Source organism: Apus apus, chromosome 2, assembly GCF_020740795.1.
Source record: "Apus apus isolate bApuApu2 chromosome 2, bApuApu2.pri.cur, whole genome shotgun sequence".
In the NCBI taxonomy this organism is placed as follows: Eukaryota; Metazoa; Chordata; class Aves; order Apodiformes; family Apodidae; genus Apus; species Apus apus.
The window spans coordinates 10,088,489-10,100,514 of NC_067283.1; the positions used below are offsets into that span (position 1 = coordinate 10,088,489).

Genomic DNA, 12,026 nt, shown 5'->3' on the forward strand with positions numbered 1-12,026 from the left:
TCTAGAAATGTATCAAACAACTAGAGGATGCTCAGGCAGAATTTTTGCCTCTTCACAAAAGCTACTGGAGCTTCAAAAAAACCTAAAAGGATCAAAAAGATGAGATTCTAAAGTATTGCAGACTCAGCAGCCATACACTTTCTTTACAAGGCAGAGATTTTGCATTGCTAGGTAGTTTGCAGGTAAAATAAGGGGGATGGGGAAATCAATCATCTGACCATGCTAAAAAAATGTGAAAATACTACAGTCAAAAAAATGCCACACAAACCCCAAAATAAGTTAACAATAAAAAATAAAGTCATTTATTAGCTAAATGTTTGACAAATGCTAAGTCAAAGAGAGAAACAACTTTCAAAGCTTTCCTGAAAGACTGGAGACACCTCAGTTAAACATGCAGTGCAGGTCTGTGCAATCTTAATTAGGAACCAGAGAGCAATAGGGACAAAAGACTCAAAATGGGAGGAAAGCCCTTTTTGCAATTGTAAGACTGTGAGAAGCTGCAAAAGAGAAACTGAGCAATGGAGAAGTATTGAAGGGAACTGCACTGTCTATCCATGACCAGACATGTATGTACAGGCAAAAGAAAACAGGAGAAGCTTGTGAGGTACAGTGAGTATAGGTAAGAATTGGCATGAAAGAAAACAAGTGGAATAAAAAAGAGATTTAATACCACCCAGCCTTTGCAGGAAACTGCTAACTTTGTCAGAAGCTTTCTGCCAAAGCTGTAAGATAAAGCATTAAAATATCCTATGTGAAAAAAAGTATGTGTGTCTATATATACATAGAATTTCTGTACCGCAAAATAAAAAAAGAACTTTTGTGGGAATTTATCCTGATTACTAAACCAAGGTAAAACTTCAATCATACTATCATGTACTGTGGGGGACTCAGCCTACCTATTGAAGTTTCGTATGAAAAAGATTAAAAACATGATTTTTAAAAAGTAAGCCGAAATGTTTAAAAATTTAAAGTACCTATTATAAAGCTAAAAATATGTCAACCAAAAGGTGTCATTAAGAGTTTATACCTCTAAAGAATGTGAGGCCATATAGAGATAAAAGCTGTGGATCAGGAAAAGCAATGAATATAGACATTGAGAAGAAAAATTAATTCCCTAGTAATAAACAAATAAGGAAGAAAACACTGGTAGTGTCATGATAAAAGACAGTTTTATGTTGAATATGTAAATGTGCTATAATTTTAGATTAATGGTACAAAATGGCATAATTAGTTTGGATCTGCTATATTGTTACAGTTTCTAGAAGTAGTGTTATTAGAGAATACAGCAGCTAAACAAGTAATCTCATGCTTGAATTGGTATTTGCTGACATTCCAAGTGTGGGAAGCACTGATAATGAATTGCATTTTCATTGCTGTACTACAAATGGGTTTTAAAATCATATTGTTTACCTATATCACTTCAAGCCCATGTATGCCCAGGCCAATGGTCCTGTGGATGCTGTAAATTTTTTTAAAGAATGATCTAAGAGAGTAAGAATGAAGTTTAAAGACACATGTGACATCATTAACAGGGCAGCATGTTAATGAATAACCTAAAACAACAACCCCATGCAATGCCACAAGCTTGGGGAAGAGTGGCTGGAAAGATACTAAGCAGAAAGAGAGCCTGGGGGTTCTGACTGATAGGCAGCTGAATATGAGCCAATAGTGTGCCCAGGTGGCAAAGAAGGCCAATAGCATCCTGGCTTGTATTAGAAATAGTGAGACCAGCCAGACCAGGGATGTGATTGTTCCCCCCATACTGAGCATTGGTGAGGCAACACCTCAAATATTGTGTCCAGTTTTGGGCACCTCAATACAGGAAGGACATTGAGGTGCTTGTCAAAAAAAGGGCAAGCTGGTGAGGGCCTTGAGAACAAATCTTATGAGGAGTGGCTGAGGGAACTGGAGCTATTTAGTCTGAAGAAAAGGAAGCTGAGGAGAGACCTCATCACCTTCTACAACTATCTGAAAGGACCTTGTAAAGAGGTAGGCACTGGTCTCTTCTCACAAGTAACTGGTGATAGAACAAGAGGAAATGGCCTCAAGCTGCACCAGGGGAGGTTTAGAGTAGACATTAGGAAGAACTTTTTCACTGAAAGGGTTGTCAGACATTGAAACATGCTGCCCAGGGAAGTGGTTGAGTTACCATTCCTGGATGTGTTTAAAAGTCGTGTAGATGTGGTGCTTGGGAATATGGCTTAGTGCTGGATTTGGTAGAGTAGGGTTTATGGTTGGACTAGATGATCCTAAAGGTCTTTTGCAACCTAAGTGATTCTATGATTCTATAAATCAAAGACTTTCTGCTGTTCAGATGTTGCTTAGCCTAATGCTGAGAACAAGTCCATCCACAGCACACCTGGTGAGCTTGTCCAGTGAACTTCAGTGGGAAGAAGAGGAGACATCTTTCGTTTCTTCCACAAAAGAAGGAAACAAAGACAGTCTCCACGTTTCAAAGAGAAAAATAAAGACAACAAACTGTGGAAGAGCCAACAAAGAGAGCTTCATGGAAAAGACTAAGTATTAATGCAGAAATTAAAATCCATGAGGTGCTGAAGAGATGTTCAAAACAAAGGAGGGAACGCAGGAAAGTGTGGACAGTCTTTGTTATTTGCATTATATTACCACTAATTCCTATGTTTCTTAAAGAAGAAGAGCTGTAGTGTTACGTGGCCCACAAAGAATTTGATACATCTTGATCCCAGTTGACAGTTGTCACTGGTGGTTGACAGAAACATGACACGACAGAGACATGCAAACCTTTTCTCCTGTCTGTCAAATATGTTAGTTAATCTGTTATCAAAAACACAAGTAAAAGCTCCAATTGATCACTCTTTTTAAACAAAAGGAATATGATGTTTTCGGGTTGACATACATAGCTTCCAAAAAAGCAATATTCAAATTATGCAAAATCAAAAAGCTTTATACAACAGTGTTATGAACACAGATTAAACTAAATGTATATTAAGAAATTTTCTTATTGCACTTTCTAATATCTTTCTTACAATATATAGAATCTACTTTGCCCCTGTAATCAATGTTTGTAATGCACACACATTCTTCATAAATACCAATTTCCTGGAAAGAACATTTTTCATAAACATCTCACAGGGGAAAATGTAAGTCAATGCTGTATCAGGTGATGTCTGGTCAGCAGAACAGCCATACAAGGAACCAAACAGAAAAAAATAAAATAAAAAAATAATATCATTTTTTATCTGTTCTGTTCAACATACATTAAATAATCCAGGTGTTCAAAAAGGGATTTAAAAAATGTATTCTTCCTGCTGCTTTATAAAATAAAACTTCTTGCTTTTTCTGAAACTCATTCATTGAAACTGAAGTTCAATTTAGGTTTTGAAGACCAAAAAAAAAAAAACAACAAGTGGTGCTTTAGCACTTAACAAAAGCAGGAATCTTTTGCAGCCTTTCAGGGTGTTATTGTCCACTGAGGGAAAAAGTTAAGGCAGCGTGACAGTGATACCAGGAGAAGGTAAATATGTCCAGCCCTGGCTGAGTTCCTCCAGTGTAGCATGTCATGGGGTTTATGCTTCAATTCCTGGCTTAAGCAGCCATCTAGGAGAAGAATTTGGTAAGTATACAGATGTCTGGAGCAAGCTGATTCCAGGAAAACTTGATGCAAAAGAACTGCTCTATTCAAGTAAAACTCTATATTTCTTTCTTTCCTGAAGGCCAAAAGAAGAGTTTGCCTTCCTTTATATCAATCCTTGAATTGAAAGAAAAACCTGCTTCCTCCTACCTCTCCTTTTCAGCTTTCCATATGTCTCCATAATGATGTGATAATCACCTTGCAAATATGTGCAAGAAGTGCATTCTTCCTTTTAAGTTTATTTCAAAACTGAGCTCACAAAGGTTTGCTTTCAAGTCTGTTACCTTCATTGCAGTAACAAATGATACTTTGCCTTGAAAAATAGCCCTGACTGAAATATTTAGCAACCCTTCTGTAATTCACAAGCTGCATGTGACAAGCCACATTCATTTCAAGTTAACTGACTGTAAATCATTTTAGTTTTTAAAACAAATCTGCTGTAAGAGTATAAAGTAATTTCTAGAAAACTTATATTAATCAACTTACTCTTAACTGGTTAAAATTAACTTAGACAAAATATTTTTTTCTCCCTGTCAAGAGCTTCCCAGGTGGCAAAGAAGACAAATGAGGAAAAAAGTACTACTTTTTTTCAAATACTCTGCAAATCTGTTGCCTATTTCCAAAACGCATGAGTCTCTCAACAATATTTTGCTGACTTGAGCTAAACAAATTTAAAAATGTATCCTACTCTTTTTAGTTCTCCTAATAACATAATTGACACATCATATATTAAGGAGGACTTTTTTCATAGTAATGTAAAAGAATTTGCCTTCCTTGAGTTTAGAACAAGAAGGTGTTAGACAAAAAATATAAGTAGCAACACATACTCAGGAATAATTTAGTAATTACTCCAACTTACATTAAAAAAACATGTGCAAAACCCCATATATTTGGTTTGTTTTCCAAATAGGCATGCTGCATGGTTACTGAAGAAAAGGGCCAACAGCTGTAATTTAGTTGAAATCAAAGGAAAATGGAAGACAGAAGCTAAACTACTAACATTCAACACATTTATTTCTAATACACAGTGTCCTCTTGAACTGTGCTAAAAGCAATGTCCACTGGGCACACAGCAAAAACAAAAATATGACTGACTTGTAGTTCAGAAGAACCACACACCACCAGACACACAACACTGAGAAGGTACAAGCACTGTGTAATGCTTCTGTATGCTTGAGCTTTCCTTACATTTTTTTCCCTAAACACACACAGTCGCCACAGCCAGAGGCAGAACTCTACGGACACTTGCTGTGACCCTGGGCAAATATCCTTGTTCTGATTCCTTTAAGAAAGCATGTCCTCCAGGCTCCGTCTCTGACCTCTTTCTTCTAGTAATGCTCATTGCTACAGCAGCTGCACTTGCACAGAATTAGCACCATGTTAACAGCTAGTCTGAATCACTGCTTAGAAACTATTTTATAAAACAAATGTAAATCCCTCTTGGAGTAAGCAGCTTGAGAAATACCACTTTTGTCTTTTATTATTGATTATGATGATATTTCAAGTACTATTTATGCATTCACGCTTCAGTTATAATGTACCGTGATTAGTCCTCCTATCTCATTTTCCATGTTTCTAGTCTTATAGGTCACCCATCAGCATGAAGCTATGTTTCCACAATCTTGCTAAGAACATCAGTGATGCAATCACTTTGCCCTCATCACAATATTTTTGGGACAAGGAGAAAACAAAATATTTTATAGTCTATTTAATCCACTTAAGTAAAAAACTCTTTTGTACATTTTAGCTCAAAAGGGTAAGTGTATGGAAGATTTATCATTCTTGGTATATTCCAATAAGCATCTTCTCCCAAGTTGGACAACAGGATGCAGATCAACCATAACCAATAAGTATTTCCATTTCCTTCAGGCATTACTCATTCACCCCGCTATGTTGATACTTCCTTCATTTCCCTTTTCCAAAGATTTAGTCCTATCTAAACAGCATCTTTTTGATTGTTCTGTTTATCAGACAATGAAAAATGTTTCAGCTCCTCATAAATTATAAATGATAGCACTACCAATTTCAGAAAGCGATTCATCATGTTTTTGCAGCTATGAGAAGGGCTTTTCCTATATAGATAGTCACAAAAACTGATTCTACAGAAAATATTCATGACGGGTATTTTGAAAGATTTGGCTGACTCAAGGTCAGTGTGAGTGGAAATCCCATGAACAAAGGTATTCAAATGCTAACAGATCATTTATTTGTAGGGAACGATCTAATATTCCAAGGCATTAATTTCTATCATCAATCTACTAAGAGATAGCGTAGCCAAAGACAGACTTAATGGATAAAGAAGACACAAAAACTTTACCATTATGGAACCTGAATTCAATTTTAGTCAAAGTCCTTTATTAAACGGATTATTGCCACATGTGTCACTCATCTAAGCCTCTGTCATATGCTTCCTTACTGTAGCAAACAGTTCGGGCTGGCAGAACCACAAATCATATTTGCTACTTGTATCATGCCATTCTTTGTTCTATAACACCTGATCATACAGTTTTCCATTTGGACCTTGATTCAAATATAGGCAAAACTTAGAAGTGACAAGCAAATAGGAAAGAAAGATGCAAATTTTACAAGGCTTTATATAGATTTGTTTTTTTAAAATTCTGTGTAACCAGATATGAAGAGACTATTGCTAGAAAAATGGATGAGAAATGCTGCAAGACTTCAGGAACCAAACAAAGAAGAAAAACCAAGTCACATTAGAAAAATCTAGAAAACCACTCAGGTGAATAACTCCCCAAATAGTTAATCCTTAACTGTGTGTGTGTATATATATCTAATAAAAATAGAAAGTGTTCAATATAGACATTATTAGAAGTTTTTCCTTATTGTGGGACCTAATATATAGACTTTCAAGAGAAATTTGTACTGCTCTTTATAAGATTGAGAGAACAGATGCTGTATCATATCCCTGCCAAGGAAGTTGGGCATCACCAAGTGGAGCTAGCCAGTACTCTTGTGTAAAGAACAAGAACAATTGGCATCATATAGATAAAGGAAACAAAACTAACAAAACACTTGAAAAAAATGAAGTGTGGATCTCCTGCAGCACTCCCATCTCTAACATTCCTGTGGAGAAAGCTTTTACATAAGTCTCATCACCAACATTTAGGCAATGTAAATTACTGCTGGTTGTCCATGCAGGCATGACCATTTTAGATATTAGTTTAGGTGAGATTAAGCAAATCCTAGCTTTTTCACTCATAAAAGGTTGCCTTGATTAAATAGTATTTTCATAAATTTGCTTGCACAATGCAGCCTTTAGAAAATGCTAAGACAAAGTGGCACAAGTACTAACCACATGTCACTGTTAGTCAGCCAGAAGTTGCTACAATCAAGTTTTACCTAGTTTGCTCCATTTGGATGGGCTGCTGGACAGGAAATAAATCACTGGGAATGTTTTGAGTCCTCTAAATCAGTAGTTTCTAAACTCTAAGCCCAACCTCTAAACATAGTCATAAACTTCCAAGAAATATTTTTTTTCTCACAATTAAACTAGCACCATGTTAAGGCAATATTACTGGCTTGTAGTTTGAGATTGTAACTGGAAAATGTTTAGGAAAAACACACACATAGATGATGCAAATGCAAAATTAGCCATCCCAACTATCATCTTAGAACAACTTAGTTTACATTAATTTCTCCATCCTGTGGCTGTCTACAACAGAGGTATATTTCATGTATTAGTAACTAAAAAGTTTGTTCAGTCTATTTGCTTTCACTTTATCTGAGTTTTGATTTGCTAGTTCAAGTTATGCCACGCAGAAGCTAGAATAGTCTTTCCAGCTTTGGAAGGAACACAGAGATTAACTTCAGAAAGCTGAATAAAAATTAAAAGGAACACAGTAGATGCGGCTTGTAACAAAATCAGAGCAGCTCTACTCATTTGAATTCATGAGACATTTAAGAAAATTGTTTCTAACTCCCTAGAACTTGTGTGTTTTCTGCCCATGCACCATGATAGACGCTGTGGTGCAAAAGGATATACGGCAAGTTAGCTTTCTTCCCTGCTGATTAATTTAGCTGACAGAAACATTCATAGATGCTAAAATTTTATTATATAGGGGATCAGTCACAGACGTACCACAAAGGGTGTGGAGGAAACACCTCTCCTGAAATTGCTTCACTGATCTTTAAGATTCAGGAGTCAGAAGGCTTTTTACTTTTATAAAGTCTGCACTACCAGGCCAGAACACACTGCATTCCAAAACTTCTGAAGATGTCACCTCAGAGAGAGTACAACATAATTGTAATCCCCAGTGCACTAACCCTACTCCAGAGTTTTTACTATACCTCTCTGTGAGAGCTTCTCCAGGATGATCCTTAGGCGCTGAAGAATTGGGGGTGAAATGTCATATTTATAGATGTCTATTACTGGCACTCGCTGACATGTCCCAAATATTCCATCTGCAGGAGAGAGAAAAAATAAACAAATAAAAAAAATACACATTTCATTTTCTGAGAGGAAGAAATGCATGATGACATCCACATTTCCAATGTATCCTTATTATATACTGAAGAAACCTTTTAAAAGACACTTTAAAAAGCTATCAAAGGACTATTGAAGTCATGAGACAGGGTCTTTTCTATCAAAATAAATAAATACTGGAAATAAAATCAGTTGGAAAAAAATTCTATTGTACAAGTTATTCACACAGTTTATTTTATAAAGTAATTTCAGACTTCTGCCTCCCAAATCTTTTGATGTAAGACTTCTTTACTGACAATTTGGTAGTAAAAAAACCATTAATGTTCGGTGCCTACTATGTTGTAGCTGAAAAGTGCAGCAACCAGAAATATAAATATTAATTTGCAAAAACTATAAGGATTTGCTGAAACATTTTTAATGCAGGAGCTGTGTGTTAGGCATTGGTAAATGAGAGCTGAATCCATAATGGCTAGCAAAGGCTCATTTCAAGAAGTACCCTCTAATGAATGCAATAAAAGAAAGCTGCTCACAGAACAATGAGATATTAATGTGGCCTAATTTATTTAGCTCCATTCCATTTGTCTAAAATGACAGACTCTTCTCATCAATGTCTTTTCAAATCACACCTTCTAATTAATTTAGCTTCTTATTAGTCTTTATTTAGAGAATTGTTCATTTTGAGACAAGCTTCCTGTGTATGTGTGGGAGGAACAGGGAGTTCAAACATTCAAATTACCTTTCTCCCTTTCATACAAAAGATTAATTCAGAGCCTAGGTGCTTCACATGCAATCTGACCATCTGCATTTCTAGGCCTCTGAGAAAGAAAGTGGTTTCATTTATTGTTCAAAACGGGTCTGTTCTATATAGTGATCCAAAGGAAGCAATCTAAATGCAACAAGTTTAATTAGCAAAATATTCTACTCCAGTACTAGTTTCACCACAGTAATTACTTCAGCTCTGATATTACATCTATGCTCCAATAGGATAGCTACATCAGATTAGCAGAAAATAACAGTAAGCATTAATTTGTAAATGCCCATTACTTTCTCTGCTACTTCACAGAGCTAAAAGGCTACAAATGGGAACTACTGGCCCAGCTGTTCACTAAACACAAATAATGGCATAAAAGAAAATAAACCAATCTAGGATGCAGAAAAAGGACATTATTTGCCTTTGGCATTAAACACAAATACCTCATTGAAATTAGCCAACTTTTGCTTTCTTTGCCTTTCCAACCCTGTCACTTACAACTGCCAAATTAAGTTAATCCAAATTAAAACCCCACGGCTGAGTCTAATTATGTTATTGGAAACTAGTTGTAATTTAGAAACTGCGTACACAGATCTGGTTTGTTAGTCTGTCATATAATGTATACAAGCAGCCTAACAGCAAATTAAAATATTCATCTCCAGTTAAAAAACCTGTTGCAGCTGGAAATAAGCAAAGTATATAATACCAGTCACTTCTAAATGGATGGATAATGGGAATAAATAAGGTTCTGATTCAGAAAGGAATAGAATGATATTTCAGTGTTTAGGAACAAAAAGTTTTAATATGAAACAATGGGAAATAGCCAGCTCTATTTTGGATTACCACCATTACTGGCTACAAATAATAAAGATAAATTCTACCTGTACATAAACCATTAATATTCCATGACTTTTGAAAAGATAATGTAGCCTAAAAATAATCATTACTTTATTTTAGAATCCAGACAGGCACACACATTCAGCATTAATTTTATGTTTTTTTGAAATAAGTATCATTTCAAGATATCTCCATGAATGCAAAAGCTAATTCACTCACAAACTCTAAAGAAAGACCTAGCCTTTTTTCTAAAACCCGAGTTTTCGTGTAGCCCACTGCCTTTCAATAGAACAAAACCTATTTAAATTCTAAGATTAACAACTAGCACACGATTCTGAGCTGCATTATACAATCTACCCAAAAAACACAGGGAGTGCTTGGGGAGAAACTGCAAGTTACTTTGGCTTTTGTACTTGAAATATGGGCATAATAAGCTTTGAAGAGGCTGCAATCACAAATGGAGCTCTGCTCTGCTCAATGCAGCAGTTGGAGAGTGGAGGAGGTGCAGTTTGCCCCAAGGAGCAGTTGGCAAATACCATCTCTAACATACAGAGGGTCCTTACAGGGGGGATTACAGTTGGACTGGAGTTGTGCAAATAGTAGATTTCATAGTTCATATAATTGGGTTTTTTGTTTGTTGTTGTTTTGGGTTTTTTTTAAGTAGGAATTTTCCTAGGCTTTTCTATTTCTTTGGGAGTTTGTTTTTTGTTTTTGTTTTGTTTTGTTTTTTCAGATTGATTTGTTTGTTGTGGGTTTTTTTGGTTTCTTTTTAAATTTATTTCATTGCAAGGTTTTTGTGGCAAGACTTAAAAGCTGAAAAATTAATATTGAGCATTCAGTTTTCAGGGTACCTTCTAATTAAGCCTTCTTAAAATTACACAGACTGTGAGGAAAAAAATCTTGTAAAAGTTCCCCCCTCTTTTTCCTTCCAAGAAATCTATTTGGCAGGTGTGGCCTCAATTCAGAAATGGCTTTCACCCAGCACAAACTTAATTTTCACTTAAATTACAGCTAATATTTTAAAAATGTCCACCTTGCTCTGCTATGAAATATCCCAAAACCACTGTGATCTTTACAATGAGTAAGTATTTGGAGCATCTTTCCAGTCCAGCTGCACTCCCCTCTGGCACAGGGCAATGTAGGGCTATTGCAGTGTGCTGGTGTCCAAGCATCCTATCATGCACCCATTTGACCTCTAAAAGCCTCCAAGGAGCAAATTGCCCAAAGTCATCCTGAAGCAAAAAGGAAAAGCTCCCAGATATTACAGTAAATCTCAGATGGCAGAAGTAGTTCAAAGCATGAGTGATGCTTTAATAACTGCCATCCACTGTCTGCCTATAGCTGTTGAGAGTGTCTTCATACTGAACTACGATCAAAATTGTGTTCCGAGAAGAGACGTAATACGCAAAAGACATCTGCTCTTTACACGTGCCCAGAATGAGGGAAGGTTGAGACAACCAATCAATATGCACATATGGTTGCTGTTAAAGTGTTATCATTTGCTAACCGTTAGCAAAAAGTAGTATTTGAAATTTCCATAGTAATGTAATATAAGTTATACTTAGACCTGAAAACATCTGCGTTAACAATATGGTAATGTTGACTTTTAGAAAGCTTCTACATTTGTTTCCAAAGAAAAGACTCAAACAGAAGAATAATATACCCAAGGAGACAGTGAGATGCTTCTTTATGGATTTGGCTATTTTCCTAATAAGTGTAAGCATCAGCTTTTACAAACCGCTATTTAAAATCTTGAATTTTGACAAGTATGTATCACAAAGTTAGATGCTAAGATGAAAAGACACAAATTTAGCATAAACCAGGTGCCCGATAAGATGTCAAATAGTGGCAGATGAACCTCTTTCATTAGATACAAAACCCTGGCGCATGAGAGATGTATTTATAGTGAATAGTTATCAACTTGTAGTGAGAAAAATACAACTGATAGATTAAACAGTGAACAAGACAAAACACAGGCTCTGGAAGGATGATTTTTGAGAAGCAAATGGAAAACTTCCATCTTAATTCATTATTATTGCTCAATCGTGATGAATTAGTGGCTATTTATGACCTCTATTACCTACTGGGCAAAGAAGCACTGCTTTACACTAATTACTGATATCCAGGTACTGAATTACATAACAGGCTTGAAACACTTTTTAAGCTGATTATGCCAACAGTTGGTAAGATAGACAGGCATCATGTGCTTAATAAGTACTAAAAAGTCTTTGGAAACTTGCACTGAGGGACATTGAAGGCAAGGCTGTTTGTGGGCAGCTGGTGGTCCCAGTTATTTCAATTAGTGTTTCATTAAAAAATAAATAAATTTTTTTAAAAAAAACTACCAAAAAAAATCAACGAACTAAAGAAATAAACAAAAGAGA

The 12,026-nt window shown here is 35.8% G+C and overlaps 1 protein-coding gene across 3 annotated transcripts in view; it reads right to left on the bottom strand.

Moving 5' to 3' along the window:
- Window positions 1-12,026, bottom strand: part of PTPRN2 (protein tyrosine phosphatase receptor type N2) — a 657,265-nt gene that overhangs the window by 486,578 nt on the left and 158,661 nt on the right. For all 3 annotated transcript variants that reach the window (XM_051609993.1, XM_051609992.1, XM_051609994.1), the window contains exon 3: window positions 7,919-8,032. In XM_051609993.1, the coding sequence (XP_051465953.1) occupies window positions 7,919-8,032 (114 nt within the window). The remainder of the gene's footprint in view (window positions 1-7,918; window positions 8,033-12,026) is intronic.